The 17245-nt window shown below is 45.4% G+C and overlaps 1 protein-coding gene across 1 annotated transcript in view; it reads right to left on the bottom strand.

Moving 5' to 3' along the window:
- Positions 1–5269: 5269 nt before the first annotated feature.
- The window catches only part of tango6 (transport and golgi organization 6 homolog (Drosophila)), a 301792-nt gene continuing 289816 nt past the window's right edge, over positions 5270–17245 (bottom strand). Inside the window, exon 25 of the mRNA XM_072466775.1 lies at positions 5270–5652. Coding sequence (XP_072322876.1) covers positions 5473–5652 — 180 coding nt within the window. The 3' untranslated portion in view covers positions 5270–5472. The remainder of the gene's footprint in view (positions 5653–17245) is intronic.

Below are 17245 nucleotides of genomic sequence, written 5' to 3' on the forward strand. Positions count from 1 at the left end.
TTGGGATTGATACAGAGCATTAGATTGGGAATGATACAGAGCATTAGATTGGGATTAATACAGTGCATTAGATTGGGATTGATACAGAGCATTAGATTGGGAATGATACAGGGCATTAGATTGGGAATGATACAGGGCATTAGATTGGGATTGATACAGGGCATTAGATTGGGATTGATACAGAGCATTAGATTGGGAATGATACAGGGCATTAGATTGGGAATGATACAGGGCATTAGATTGGGAATGATACAGAGCATTAGATTGGGATTGATACAGAGCATTAGATTGGGAATGATACAGGGCATTAGATTGGGAATGATACAGGGCATTAGATTGGGATTGATACAGGGCATTAGATTGGGATTGATACACAGCATTAGATTGGGATTGATACAGAGCATTAGATTGGGAATGATACAGGGCATTAGATTGGGAATGATACAGAGCATTAGATTGGGATTGATACAGAGCATTAGATTGGGATTGATACAGAGCATTAGATTGGGATTGATACAGAGCATTAGACTGGGAATGATACAGGGCATTAGATTGGGAATGATACAGGGCATTAGATTGGGATTGATACAGAGCATTAGATTGGGAATGATACAGGGCATTAGATTGGGAATGATACAGGGCATTAGATTGGGATTGATACAGTGCATTAGATTGGGATTGATACAGGGCATTAGATTGGGATTGATACAGAGCATTAGATTGGGAATGATACAGAGCATTAGACTGGGAATGATACAGGGCATTAGATTGGGAATGATACAGGGCATTAGATTGGGATTGATACAGGGCATTAGATTGGGATTGATACAGAGCATTAGACTGGGAATGATACAGGGCATTAGATTGGGAATGATACAGGGCATTAGATTGGGATTGATACAGGGCATTAGATTGGGATTGATACAGAGCATTAGATTGGGAATGATACAGGGCATTAGATTGGGATTGATACAGAGCATTAGACTGGGAATGATACAGGGCATTAGATTGGGAATGATACAGGGCATTAGATTGGGATTGATACAGGGCATTAGATTGGGATTGATACAGAGCATTAGATTGGGAATGATACAGGGCATTAGATTGGGAATGATACAGGGCATTAGATTGGGATTGATACACAGCATTAGATTGGGATTGATACAGGGCATTAGATTGGGATTGACACAGGGCATTAGATTGGGAATGATACAGAGCATTAGATTGGGATTGATACAGAGCATTAGACTGGGAATGATACAGGGCATTAGATTGGGATTGATACAGAGCATTAGATTGGGATTGATACAGAGCATTAGATTGGGATTGATACAGGGCATTAGATTGGGATTGATACAGAGCATTAGATTGGGATTGATACAGAGCATTAGACTGGGAATGATACAGGGCATTAGATTGGGATTGATACAGGGCATTAGATTGGGATTGATACAGGGCATTAGATTGGGATTGATACAGGGCATTATATCAAATAAGAAATAAAAGTACAGCACAGGAACAGGGCCTTCGGCCCTCCAAGCCTGTGCCGACCATGCTGCCATTCTAAACTAAAATCTTCTGCACTCTCTATCCCTCTATTCCCATCCTATTCATGTATTTGTCAAGCTGTCCCTTAAACGTCACTGTCGTCCCTGCTTCCACCACCTCCTCCGGCAGCAAGTTCCAGGCACCCACTACCCTCTGTGTAAAAAACCTGTCTCGTACATCTACTCTAAACCTTGCCCCTCGCACATTAAACCTATGCCCCCTCGTAATTGACCCCTCTACCCTGGGTAAAGCCTCTGACTATCCAGTCTGTCTCTGCCCCTCATTGGAGGGCTGTGACCAGTGGTGTTCCGCAGGGATCAGTGCTGGGACCTTTGCTCTTTGTAGTATATATAAATGATTTGGAGGAAAATGTAACTGGTCTGATTAGTAAGTTTGCGGACGACACAAAGGTTGGTGGAATTGCGGATAGCGATGAGGACTGTCAGAGGATACAGCAGGATTTAGATTGTTTGGAGACTTGGGCAGAGAGATGGCAGATAGAGTTTAATCTGGACAAATGTGAGGTAATGCATTTTGGAAGGTCTAAAGCAGGTATGGAATATACAGTGAATGGTAGAACCCTCAAGAGTATTAAAAGTCAAAGAGATCTAGGAGTACAGGTCCACAGGTCACTGAAAGGGGCAACACAGGTGTAGAAGGTAGTCAAGAAGGCATACGGCATGCTTGCCTTCATTGGCCGGGGCATTGAGTATAAGAATTGGCAAGTCATGTTGCAGCTGTATAGAACCTTAGTTAGGCCACACTTGGAGTATAATGTTCAATTCTGGTCGCCACACTACCAGAAGGATGTGGAGGCTTTAGAGAGGGTGCAGAAGAGATTTACCAGAATGTTGCCTGGTATGGAGGGCATTAGCCATGAGGAGCGGTTGAATAAACTCGGTTTGTTCTCACTGGAACGAAGGAGGTTGAGGGACGACCTGATAGAGGTCTACAAAATTATGAGGGGCATAGACTGAGTGGAAAGTCAGAGGCTTTTCCCCGGGGTAGAGGGGTCAATTACTAGGGGGCATAGGTTTAAGGTGAGAGGGGTAAGGTTTAGAGTAGATGTACGAGGCAAGTTTTTTACACAGAGGGTAGTGGGTGCCTGGAACTCACTACCGGAGGAGGTAGTGGAAGCAGGGACGATAGGGACATTTAAGGGGCATCTTGACAAATATATGAATAGGATGGGAATAGAGGGATACGGACCCAGGAAGTGTAGAAGATTGTAGTTTAGTCGGGCAGCATGGTCGTCACGGGCTTGGAGGGCCGAAGGGCCTGTTCCTGTGCTGTACATTTCTTTGTTCTTTGTTTGAGTGAGGATAGTTTATTGAGGATAGTTAGAGCTTCCAGTTTTTTATTTTGTAATGCATGCCTGAATGTCATAGCGCCCCGTAGAGTTTTATAATGATGTATGTAAATAAAATGATTTTAGGTAAAAATTGCAATTCATAGGGTAGGGCAGTGTAGAGCCCGTGAAGTGCTTATGGGTGCCCCGCTTGGTCAGAGAACGAAGCGGTAATGTGATCCTTCACGTTGAGGATCACAAGGAGGGAGTGTAACCATCTGGAATGGCCACTTCCCAATTACAAAATGAAAATGAAATGAAAATCGCTTCTTGTCACAAGTAGGCTTCAAATGAAGTTACTGTGAAAAGCCTCTAGTCGCCACATTCCGGCGCCTGTTTGGGGAGGCTGGTACGGGAATTGAACCGTGCTGCTGGCCTGCCTGGGTCTGCTTTCAAAGCCAGCGATTTAGCCCTGTGCCCTGTGGAGAGGGTGAAATTCGCCTTGAGAGGATCGGTACAAGGGTTCTTTAGGTGGTGGCAACCGTTCTTAGACTTCCTGGCAGAGCGGTAGACATTGGTCAATGGCAGCGGCAAGTCGGGGGGGGGGGTCACGTTATTTTTTTGTGTTTGTTATTTACACTGGAGGGTCTGAGGGGGTGTATACATCTGTTGTATTAAGTCGGGGTGTTAATGTTAATTTATTATTTATGTACAGGGGGGGGTATGAAGAGTTGTTTTTCTGGACTGTGTTTTGTACTTAACCCTGTTGGGTTCCTTTTTCATTTTGTTATTGATATTTTATGAAAACCTTTAATAAAGATTATTTAAAAAAAAAAAAAAATAAATAAGCATTTGACTTTGAACTAACTAACTGGCGTATCGAGTCTTTAATCAGTATTCGGTTTGAACCTTGTGGCGGTATCGAGAGATACCTGGCGACTCTAAAGCAAAAGGTAATTAGAATTAAGGAAGGCGACCATATTGACCGCCATGTTCAGAGCCAAATAAAGAGAAACACAATTAGCAACAGTCAGTGGGCAATGGTTACAGCACCGAATGCTGATGTTGGAGAGATCGGATGAACAAAGTTGGATTTGACAATGATGGACAAGCAGTTTGTTTATGAAGCTGGTTTGGGCTAAAATCCAACCGAGATCAGGTGAAATGCCTATTGTCAGATTGGATCTCTTTTGTCTCTTGTGGGGACCATGAATTGGAGTCAATTTGAATTTGAATTAGTTTTTGGAGCGTAGAGATGGATTCGGGGCTTCCCCGTCTATTCTGAGCATTGTTATTGTAACTCTGAGAAAGGAATAAAAACAGAATGGGCCACAACTTCCACCCAGCGGGGCAAGGTCCTGTCCCACTGGAAGAGTTTAAAGTGCTCTGACCAACTCTGTAAAGCTGGCTGGAGCCGCTTGCAGCGAGGCCACAATTCGATGCAACACCAACAAACAGATGAAGGCCGCAGCCCCCATTTTGTTGCACTGGATTCTGGGAAGCGGCAGGTTTAAAGGACCCAGAGAAGGCAAGTGCTCAGGTAAGTGGATGGAATTTGGCTGGTCAGGTCTGAGGTGGAGATCTGGGGTGAGTCGGGTCGGGTTCGCTCCAGGGGTGTCGGGGTGTGGATCCACCTCTTGGGAGGGGGGTATACAAAGTCGGGCCTGCAGGTGCAGGTTGGGGGGTGTCCCGTGGGGCTGGGGGTCAGGGGCAATCTCATGGGGGGGGGGGGCGTTCTGGAATGTGGGAGATGCCCTGTGTGCGGCTCAGTCTGGGTGCTTAAAACCGTTCAAAGTGGTTTCATTTCTTCTAACTCTTTCAGAGTAACTATTGGTGTAAAATTATCAGAGCTATTCTGTCCGATGGTTCCCAGCCCAGCACAAATCTCCAGGGAAAGATGGCGCTTCTGGATAATTGTCGCGTAAACCTTCCCTGGGAACCTCCGAGTGGGAATCCCAACACATCTTTGGGGTACCCCCCAAATCCAACGCTGGGGTGCCAGGACGTTACAGTCCAATAAAGATGTTGTAAACAGTCAGTTGTGGGGAAATGAGTGTTTCAGGTCGATGTCCTTTTGTCAGTGGGGAGAAAATCTCTGCACATTTGTGATATAATTGCTGCCATCTCTCTTACCGTCCATATGCAGCTGCAAATTGTGTCACTGGCAGAGACATTGGGGCCAAGGACTCAAAATGGAGATGAAGCACCTGGCTTACATTCGGCAACGATCTGTGTCAGGAAGTGTTCAAAATCTGAACCTAACTCAAAATGCAGAGTTGGTCAAACCCTCCCCCCCCCCCATTAACCCAGCAAACAGCCTGTTCAGTAGAGAGGGCGGAGCAACGTGATCTCTCTGTCTCTCATCAACTGAAGAATGATGTTGTCAGAGTCACCCTGAGAAAACACAACTTATAAGGAACCTTGAAAAGAAGGTAGAATGATTGAACAGATTTAATGACAGGTCTGATAGTCATGGCCCCAAAGCTGTTGGGCTGCAGCCGAGTTAGAAAGACCCAAACGAAACATGGCACAGCGTTGCTGGAGTTCCATCACAGTCCTAAAGCTGCTCCTTCTGGACTTAAAGGACATTCAAAACAGGTTCATCAGAGTTAAATGCGAAGAGGTTCTGCCAACTTTTATTCAGGAAGGATCACAATTTTTTTCTGCAGCTTTTCCTGTGGGAACAGAAATCTTCTGACAATATGGTCCAGTTCCCCTAGTGACAGTTGTGCGTGCAGCACCACCAGCTCATCACCATCTGTCTCAATCACATATTTCAACAATCGATAGAGATCTCGCAGAACATCACTCAGGACCTGCAGCAGAGAGGACAACAGAATTAACTCCACAATCCCGAGATACAGAGTGAGGAAGAAAGATGTTCAACTCCTGATAGCCAGTTGGTGAAGGGTGAAACCAGAGCCAAACTTTAATTTAATAATCTTTAGTATCACGAGTAGGCTTACATTAACACTGCAATGACGTTACTGTGAAAAGCCCCTAGTCGCCACACTCCGGCGCCTGTTCGGGTACACAGAGGGAGAATTCAGAATGTCCAATTCACCTAACAGCACATCTTGGACTGTGGGAGGAAACCGGAGCACCCGGAGGAAACCCACGCAGACACGGGGAGAGCGTGCAGACTCCGCACAGACAGTGACCCAAGCCGGGAATCGAACCTGGGATCCTGGAGCTGTGAAGCAACAGTGCTAACCACTGTGCCGCAGTGCTGCCCATACTCAGTTTATATCTATTTACAAAGTGAAATGAAACATTGAAAGTATATACGTCCGAACTCTGCTCTTCCCCATGTCAGTAAATGCCTCGTTATATGTATTCAAGTCACAATCCAAACAATGCTCCACCTGCATATAGTTAACCATAATTCATATACAATTAACAAAACATATAGTTAACCATAATTCATATACAATTAACAAAACATATAGTTAACCATAATTCATATACAATTAACAAAACATATAGTTAACCATAATTCATATACAATTAACAAAACATATAGTTAACCATAATTCATATACAATTAACAAAACATATAGTTAACCATAATTCATATACAATTAACAAAACATATAGTTAACCATAATTCATATACAATTAACAAAACATATAGTTAACCATAATTCATATACAATTAACAAAACATATAGTTAACCATAATTCATATACAATTAACAAAACATATAGTTAACCATAATTCATATACAATTAACAAAACATATAGTTAACCATAATTCATATACAATTAACAAAACATATAGTTAACCATAATTCATATACAATTAACAAAACATATAGTTAACCATAATTCATATACAATTAACAAAACACATAGTTAACCATAATTCATATAAATTAACAAAACATATAGTTAACCATAATTCATATACAATTAACAAAACATATAGTTAACCATAATTCATATACAATTAACAAAACATATAGTTAACCATAATTCATATACAATTAAAAAAACATATAGTTAACCATAATTCATATACAAAAGCAGTCAGTGCAGGGATCCCCTGCGGTCGTTCCCCTGAGAAACAAGTATACCGCTTTGGATACTTGTGGGGGGGACAACTTACCAGGGGTAAGCCATGGGGTACGGGCCTCAGGCACGGAGTCTGTCCCTGTTGCTCAGAAGGGAAGGGGGGAGAGGAGCAGAGCATTACTAATTGGGGACTCTATAGTCAGGGGCACAGATAGGAGATTTTGTGGGAGCGTGAGAGACTCACGTTTGGTATGTTGCCTCCCAGGTGCAAGGGTACGTGATGTCTCGGATCGTGTTTTCCGGGTCCTTAGGGGGAGGGGGAGCAGCCCCAAGTCGTGGTCCACATTGGCACTAACGACATAGGTAGGAAAGGGGACAAGGATGTCAGGCAGGCTTTCAGGGAGCTAGGATGGAAGCTCAGAACTAGAACAAACAGAGTTGTTATCTCTGGGTTGTTGCCCGTGCCACGTGATAGTGAGATGAGGAATAGGGAGAGAGAGCATTTAAACACGTGGCTACAGGGATGGTGCAGGCGGGAGGGATTCAGATTTTTGGATAACTGGGGCTCTTTCTGGGGAAGGTGGGACCTCTACAGACAGGATGGTCTACATCTGAACCTGAGGGGCACAAATATCCTGGGGGGGAGATTTGTTAGTGCTCTTTGGGGGGGTTTAAACTAATGCAGCAGGGGCATGGGAACCTGGATTGTAGTTTTAGGGTAAGGGAGAATGAGAGTATAGAGGTCAGGAGCACAGATTTGACGTCGCAGGAGGGGGCCAGTGTTCAGGTAGGTGGTTTGAAGTGTGTCTACTTCAATGCCAGGAGTATACGAAACAAGGTAGGGGAACTGGCAGCATGGGTTGGTACCTGGGACTTCGATGTTGTGGCCATTTCGGAGACATGGATAGAGCAGGGACAGGACTGGATGTTGCAGGTTCCGGGGTTTAGGTGTTTTAGTAAGCTCAGAGAAGGAGGCAAACGAGGGGGAGGTGTGGTGCTGCTAGTCAAGAGCAGTATTACGGTGGCGGAGAGGATGCTAGATGGGGACCCTTCTTCCGAGGTAGTATGGGCTGAAGTTAGAAACAGGAAAGGAGAGGTCACCCTGTTGGGAGTTTTTTATAGGCCTCCTAATAGTTCTAGGGATGTAGAGGAAAGGATGGCGAAGATGATTCTGGATATGAGCGAAAGTAACAGGGTAGTTATTATGGGAGACTTTAACTTCCCAAATATTGACTGGAAAAGATATAGTTCGAGTACAATAGATGGGTCGTTTTTTGTACAGTGTGTGCAGGAGGGTTTCCTGAAACAATATGTTGACAGGCCAACAAGAGGCGAGGCCACGTTGGATTTGGTTTTGGGTAATGAACCAGGCCAGGTGTTGGATTTGGAGGTAGGAGAGCACTTTGGGGACAGTGACCACAATTCGGTGACGTTTACGTTAATGATGGAAAGGGATAAGTATACACCGCAGGGCAAGAGTTATAGCTGGGGGAAGGGCAATTATGATGCCATTAGACGTGACTTGGGGGGGATAAGGTGGAGAAGTAGGCTGCAAGTGTTGGGCACACTGGATAAGTGGGGCTTGTTCAAGGATCAGCTACTGCGTGTTCTTGATAAGTATGTACCGGTCAGACAGGGAGGAAGGCGTCGAGCGAGGGAACCGTGGTTTACCAAGGAAGTGGAATCTCTTGTTAAGAGGAAGAAGGAGGCCTATGTGAAGATGAAGTGTGAAGTTTCGGTTGGGGCGATGGATAGTTACAAGGTAGCGAGGAAGGATCTAAAGAGAGAGCTAAGACGAGCAAGGAGGGGACATGAGAAGTATTTGGCAGGAAGGATCAAGGAAAACCCAAAAGCTTTCTATAGGTATGTCAGGAATAAGCGAATGACTAGGGAAAGAGTAGGACCAGTCAAGGACAGGGATGGGAAATTGTGTGTGGAGTCTGAAGAGATAGGCGAGATACTAAATGAATATTTTTTGTCAGTATTCACTCAGGAAAAAGATAATGTTGTGGAGGAGAATGCTGAGCCCCAGGCTAATAGAATAGATGGCATTGAGGTACGTAGGGAAGAGGTGTTGGCAATTCTGGACAGGCTGAAAATAGACAAGTCCCCGGGACCTGATGGGATTTATCCGAGGATTCTATGGGAGGCCAGGGAAGAGATTGCTGGACCTTTGGCTTTGATTTTTATGTCATCATTGGCTACAGGAATAGTGCCAGAGGACTGGAGGACAGCAAATGTGGTCCCTTTGTTCAAAAAGGGGAGCAGAGACAACCCCGGCAACTATAGACCGGTGAGCCTCACGTCTGTAGTGGGTAAAGTCTTGGAGGGGGTTATAAGAGACAAGATTTATAATCATCTAGATAGGAATAATATAATCAGGGATAGTCAGCATGGCTTTGTGAAGGGTAGGTCATGCCTCACAAACCTCATTGAGTTCTTTGAGAAGGTGACTGAACAGGTAGACGAGGGTAGAGCAGTTGATGTGGTGTATATGGATTTCAGCAAAGCGTTTGATAAGGTTCCCCACGGTAGGCTATTGCAAAAAATACGGAGGCTGGGGATTGAGGGTGATTTAGAGATGTGGATCAGAAATTGGCTAGCTGAAAGAAGACAGAGGGTGGTGGTTGATGGGAAATGTTCAGAATGGAGTACAGTCACAAGTGGAGTACCACAAGGATCTGTTCTGGGGCCGTTGCTGTTTGTCATTTTTATCAATGACCTAGAGGAAGGCGCAGAAGGGTGGGTGAGTAAATTTGCAGACGATACTAAAGTCGGTGGTGTTGTCGATAGTGTGGAAGGATGTAGCAGGTTACAGAGGGATATAGATAAGCTGCAGAGCTGGGCTGAGAGGTGGCAAATGGAGTTTAATGTAGAGAAGTGTGAGGTGATTCACTTTGGAAGGAATAACAGGAATGCGGAATATTTGGCTAATGGTAAAGTTCTTGAAAGTGTGGATGAGCAGAGGGATCTAGGTGTCCATGTACATAGATCCCTGTAAGTTGCCACCCAGGTTGATAGGGTTGTGAAGAAGGCCTATGGAGTGTTGGCCTTTATTGGTAGAGGGATTGAGTTCCGGAGTCAGGAGGTCATGTTGCAGCTGTACAGAACTCTGGTACGGCCGCATTTGGAGTATTGCGTACAGTTCTGGTCACCGCATTATAGGAAGGACGTGGAGGCTTTGGAGCGGGTGCAGAGGAGATTTACCAGGATGTTGCCTGGTATGGAGGGAAAATCTTATGAGGAAAGGCTGATGGACTTGAGGTTGTTTTCGTTGGAGAGAAGAAGGTTAAGAGGAGACTTAATAGAGGCATACAAAATGATCAGGGGGTTGGATAGGGTGGACAGTGAGAGCCTTCTCCCGCGGATGGATATGGCTGGCACGAGGGGACATAACTTTAAACTGAGGGGTAATAGATATAGGACAGAGATCAGAGGTAGGTTCTTTACGCAAAGAATAGTGAGGCCGTGGAATGCCCTACCTGCTACAGTAGTGAACTCGCCAACATTGAGGGCATTTAAAAGTTTATTGGATAAACATATGGATGATAATGGCATAGTGTAGGTTAGATGGCTTTTGTTTCGGTGCAACATCGTGGGCCGAAGGGCCTGTACTGCGCTGTATTGTTCTATGTTCTATGTTCTAATTAACAAAACATATAGTTAACCATAATTCATATACAATTAACAAAACATATAGTTAACCATAATTCATATACAATTAACAAAACATATAGTTAACCATAATTCATATACAATTCACAAAACAAGAGAGGATCCAATCCAGAGACAAAAGAGGGCAACACATTAAAAGGGAGGGAGGGCGGGGATTCAACCTCCCAGTACAAATCTTCCCTCCATCTCCCTTGAACCTCCCACCAGCACAGATTATGTTACACGACCTCCCCTGTCCACCTCGCCAAGGGTACAGATTGTCTCTCTTTCCCCCCTCCACACACACTGTTTCCCCTCCGAAGGAAAGCTCCATTTCTTGGAGGAGTGTCTGCCCCACACTTATTCCATTTGTTCTGTCTATCCCACACAGCTACTTCCTCCAACAGCCCTTTGCCACGGCCGGCCTGCTCCTCCCTCCGGCCAGCAGCCCTCCAACCTGCACCTTATGTGGGTATGAGCTGCTCTGCTGGTAGGTGTGAATCAGTAAAGCAGCTGAGATCTGATCCAAATTACACTTTCATATTTTCACCAGTCGAGAAAAATGAATGAGTTTCTGTGCTGGAGCTGGAAGATGCAGAGAATTAGAGTGAATTCTACTCAGCTGAACGAAGGCTTTTTGTAGGCACTGTGCAGTCACAAAGTGCAAGACCTGTTATTAGATTAAACACACAGGCACCCATTAAGAGACAGCAAGTTTCACCTGAGAGCAAGTTTCACCTGAGAGCAGGTTTCACCTGAGAGCTCCCTACTATACTCTCTGTACACACACGACTGTGTGGCAAAATTTCGCTCCATCTTCACCTACAGGTTTGCTGACGACACGACCCTAGTCGGTCAGATCTCGAACAATTGAGTCAGAATACAGGAGTGAGATAGAGAACCTAATGGAGTGGTGTAACGGCAACATCTCTCCCTTAATGTCAGCAAAACTAAAGAGCTGGTCATTCATTTCAGGAAGCAAAGTATCGTACACACCCCTGTCAGCATCAACGGGGCCGAGGTGGAGATGGTTGACAGCTTCAAATTCTGAGGTGTGCACATCACCAACAATCTGTCCTGGTCCACCCACGTCGACGCTACCACCAAGCAAGCACAACAGCATTTATACTTCCTCAGGAAACTAAGAAAATTCAGCATGTCCACACTGACTCTTACCAATGTGTACAGGTACAGCATAGAAAGCATGCTATCGGGCTGCATCACAGCCTGGTATGGCAACTGCTCGGCCCAGGACCGCAAGAAACTTCAGAGAGTCGTGAACACCGCCCAGTCCATCACACAAACCTGCCTCCCATCCATTGACTCCATCTACACCTCCCACTGCCTGGGGAAAGCGGGCAGTATAATCAAAGATCCCTCCCACCCGGCTTACTCACTCTTCCAACTTCTTCCATCGGGCAGGAGATACAGAAGTCTGAGAACACGCACGAACAGACTCAAAAACAGCTTCTTCCCCACTGTCACCAGACTCCTAAACGACCCTCTTATGGACTGATCTGATCTCTTCACACATCTTCTCCACTGAGCAGTACTACACTCCGTATGCCTCACCCGATGCCTGTGTCTATGTATTTACATTGTGTATTTTATGTTTGCCCTATTATGTCTTTTCATGTACAGAATGATCTGTCTGGACTGTACACAGAACAATACTTTTCACTGTACCTCGCTACACGTGACAATAAACCAATCCTATCCAATGTTGGAGATCACATGGAATCACAGAATTGTTATGGTGCAGGGGGCCATTCGGCCCATCTTGTCTGCATTGGGTCTCCAACTGAACATCATGACCTAGCGTCATTCCCCTGTCTTTCCCCGCACCCCTGTAAGAATTCATCTTGGTGAGGTAAAGTCGCCATAGTCCCAGATGACCATAGGCTGTTTTCCCCTTTGAGGGGGAGAGCTGACCGGTGGTGATTTAAACTGAAGGTCACCACACCTCAGGCGAGGGGCAAGGTTGAGAATGTTCATGCATAATCTCAGCCAGTACGAGGATTGAACCCAGGCTGCTGACCTCGCTCCGCATCACAAACCAGCTGTCCAGCCAACTGAGCTAAACCGATCCCCATCTAATGCCCTCTTGAATGTCTCGATTGAATCTTCCTCCATCACACTTCCAGGCCGTGCATCCAACCATTTGTTGTGTAAAAAACCTTTTTCTCACATCACATTTGCTTCTTTTGAAAATTACTTTAAGTCTGTGTCCTCGCGTTCTCATCCTTTTACCAGTGGGAACAGTTTCTCCCCGTCTACTCTGTCCATCCCCCTCATGATTTTGAACAAATTGCCTCTCAGCCTCCTTCTCTCCAAGGAGAACAGTCCCAACCTTTCCAATCTATCTTCGTAACTGAAGTTTCTCATCCCTGAACCATTCGTGTGAACCTCTTCCCCACTCTCTCCAATGTGTTCACATCCTTCCTATAGTGTGGCTCCCAGAACTGGACACAATATTCCAGCTGAGGTCTAACGAGTGTCTTGTATAAGTTCAATATAACCTCCTCGCTCCTGTACTCTGTGCCCCTATTACTAAAGCCCAGAATACTGTCTACCTTATTAACTGCTCTCTCCACCTGTCCTGCCACCTTCAATAGGTACAGATACACCCGGGTCCCTCTGCTCCTGCACCCCCTCTAACAATTTTATCCTTTATTTTAGATTGTCTCTCCATGTTCTTCCTACCAAAATGCATCACCTCACATTTCTCTGCATTGAACTTCATCTGCCCCCTCTCTGCCCACTCCACCAACCTGTCTCTGTCCTTTTGAAGTTCTACACTGTCCCTTCCCAGTTTACAAGCATTGTGTCATCTGCAAACTTTGAAATTGTCCCCTGCACACCAAGATCTAGATCATTATTATACATGACCTAGCGACACCAAGATTGGTGGCACAGTGGATAGTGAAGAAGGTTATCTAGGATTGCAACGGGATCTTGATCAATTAGGCCAGTGGGCCGACGAATGGCAGATGGAGTTTAATTTAGATAAATGTGAGGTGATGCATTTTGGCAGATCGAATCAGGCCAGGACCTACTCAGTTAATGGTATGGCGTTGGGGAGAGTTATAGAACAAAGAGATCTAGGAGTACAGGTTCATAGCTCCTTGAAGGTGGAGTCGCAGGTGGACAGGGTGGTGAAGAAGGCATTCGGCATGCTTGGTTTCATTGGTCAGAACATTGAATACAGGAGTTGGGACGTCTTGTTGAAGTTATACAAGACAGTGGTACGGCCACACTTGGAATACTGTGTGCAGTTCTGGTCACCCTATTATAGAAAGGATATTATTAAACTAGAAAGAGTGCAGAAAAGATTTACTAGGATGTTACCGGGACTTGATGGTTTGAGTTATAAGGAGAGGCTGGATAGACTGGGACTTTTTTCCCTGGAGCGTAGGAGGCTTAGGGGTGATCTTATAGAGGTCTATAAAATAATGAGGGGCATAGATAAGGTAGATAGTCAACATCTTTTCCCAAAGGTAGGGGAGTCTAAAACTAGAGGGCATAGGTTTAAGGTGAGAGGGGAGAGATTCAGAAGGGCCCAGAGGGGCAATTTCTTCACTCAGAGGGTAGTGAGTGTCTGGAATGGGCTGCCAGAGGTAGTAGTAGAGGCGGGTACAATTGTGTCTTTTAAAAAGCATTTAGATAGTTACATGGGTAAGATGGGTATAGAGGGTTATGGGCCAAGTGTGGGCAACTGGGACTAGCTTAATGGTAAAAACTGGGCGGCATGGACTGGTTGGGCCGAAGGGCCTGTTTCCATGCTGTAAACTTCTATGATTCTATCAGGAAAAGCAAGGTTCCCAAAACCAACCCCTGGGAAACACAGCTACAAACCTCAGTCCGAAAAATATCCATTGGCCATTCCTCTCTGCTTCCTAATATTCAGCCAATTTTGTATCCACATTGCTACTGTCCCTTTTATTCCATGAGCTATAACTTTTCTCACAAGTCTGTTGTGTGGCACTGTATCAAATGTCTTCTGAAAGTCCATGTACACCACATCAACAACATTACCCTCATCAACCCTTTCTGTTACTTCTTGGGCAGGAAATACTGACTGGGCTGGTCAACTATTTCATACATGGCAACATACATGCAAAATAGAAGCAGGAGGAGGCCATTCGGCCCTTCGAGCCTGCTCCGCCATTCATTATGATCATGGCTGATCATCAAATTCAATAGCCTGATTCCGCCTTGCCCCATATCCATTGATTCCTTTACATAGACATAGACATAGAATTTACAGTGCAGAAGGAGGCCATTCGGCCCATCGAGTCTGCACCGGCTCTTGGAAAGAGCACCCTACCGAAGGTCCAAACCTCCACCCTATCCCCATAACCCAGTAACCCCACCTAATCCCCATAACCCAGTAACCCCACCCTACGGGCAATTTTGGACACTATGGGCAATTTAGCATGGCCAATCCACCTAACCCGCACATCTTTGGACTGTGGGAGGAAACCGGAGAACCCGGAGGAAACCCACGCACACACGGGGAGAACGTGCAAACTCCGCACAGACAGTGACCCAAGCCGGAATCGAACCTGGGACCCTGGAGCTGTGAAGCAATTGTGCTAACCACCATGCTACCGTGCTGCCCCTTTAACCTCAGAGCTAGATCTAATTCCTTCTGGAAAATAAAAAACATTTTGGCCTCAACTACTTTCTGTGGTAATGAATTCCACAGATTCCTTAATTATTCCTGAATAGTAAGGAGCAGGAGACTTACAGGGGATTTGAGCAAAAACGTTTTCAGCCAGAGAGTGATTGGAAACTGGAATTCACTGTCTGGCAGGGTGGCAGAGGTGGGAACCCTCACAATATTTAGAAGCATTTGGATGAACACTGGGAATGCCAGAACAAACAAGGCTACGGAGCAAGAGCTGGAAACTAGGATTATAATAGGTGCTGGATGGCCGGCACAGTCACGATGGGACGAAAGGCCTCTTTGTGTGCTGTAAATTCAATGGTTTAATGAACCTGCTCATTCCAGATATCAATCTATTAAACCCGTCACTAACTGCATGGTGGATGGACCTATGCCACAGGAACCGGCAGCGGTTCAAGAAGGCAGCTCACCAGCAACTTATCAAGGGCAATTCAGGATGGGCGATAAATGCTGGTCTAGCCGATGACAGCCACATCCCTTAAACAAATAAACAAAAAGGTGCCTCTGAACCTCCACCATGTCAGGAATGTGATGGAATATGCTCCACGTGCCTGGATATGTGCAGCTCTAACAATACTCAAGAAGCTTGACATAATCCAGGACAATGCACCCTCTCAATCAGCGCCCCTCAATCTGCTGTATTAAAGCTTCACTCCCTCCTTCACCAGTGGACAATGACCCTGTGCAGGATGCACTGCAGAAAATCTCCAAGGCTCCTTCAGCAGCACTTTCCAAACCCAGTCAAACTCCACCCTGGCTTGGAAATATCTCCGCTGTTCCTTCACTGCCGCTGGGTCGAAATCCTGGAACTCCCTCCCCACCAGCACTCCGGGTTTACCTACACCACACAGACTTCAGCGTACCATCACTATCCCAGGGGCAATTAGTGATGAGCAATAAACATTGGCCCAGTGAAGCCCACATCCCATAAACGATTTTTAAAAGTTGAGATATTGATTTCCTGCAGGTTGGTGAGCCGCTCATTATATAAACATCAATAAAGAATAATTTAAACAGTTGATTCAGTGAAAACTACTGTTACTCCACCACACCCCGAATTTATACAACGCCTGCAATGCAGTAAAAAAATGCATTACGGCCATGAGACATAGGAGCAGAAGTAGGCCATTTGGCCCATCGAGTCTACTCTGTCATTCTGATCTGATTAGATAATCTTCACTCTCCTGCCTCATCCCCATAATCCTCGATTCCCTTCCCTTCTTTTGTTGTTTTTTTAAATTAAGGGGCAATTTAGCGTGGCCAATCCACCTATCTTGCATCTTTGGGTTGTGGGGTTGAGACCCACGCAGACACGGGGAGAATGTGCAAACTCCACACGGACAGTGACCCAGAGCCAGGATCGAACCTGGGACCTCGGCGCCGTGAGGCAGCAGTGCTAACCACTGAGCCACCGTGCTCATTAATATTGATTAATCCAGATAATTCAGTGCAGAGTGCAGCCTTCCTCTACTTATTTCTGTTGGATAATCACCAGAGGTCTGTAATTATTATTTAGGCAGAGGAAACGGATTAGATACAGATAGACAACATAGAAGAATTCGTTCATCATTACTGGGCACATCACCAGCCTCTCAAAGTGCACAGAACTCACCATAACCATAAGAGCAGAAGACATAGGAGCAGAATTAGGCCACTCGGCCCATCGAGTCTGCTCCGCCATTCAATCATGGCTGATATTTTCTCATCTCCATTCTCCTGCCTTCTCCCCATAACCCCTGATCCCCTTGTTAATCAAGAACCTATCTATCTCTGTCTTAAAGACACTCAGTGAATTGGCCTCCACAGCCTTCTGCGGCAAAGAGTTCCACAGATTCACCACCCTCTGACTGAAGAAATTCCTCCTCATCTCTGTTTTAAAGGATCGTCCCTTTAGTCTGAGATGGTGTCCTCTGGTTCTAACTACAAGTGGAAACATCCTCTCCACGTCCACTCTATCCAGGCCTCGCAGTATCCTGTAAGTTTCAATAAGATCCCCCCTCATCCTTCTAAACTCCAACGAGTACAGACCCAGAGTCCTCAACCGTTCCTC

This window comes from Scyliorhinus torazame, chromosome 10 (assembly GCF_047496885.1).
Source record: "Scyliorhinus torazame isolate Kashiwa2021f chromosome 10, sScyTor2.1, whole genome shotgun sequence".
NCBI lineage: Eukaryota > Metazoa > Chordata > Chondrichthyes > Carcharhiniformes > Scyliorhinidae > Scyliorhinus > Scyliorhinus torazame.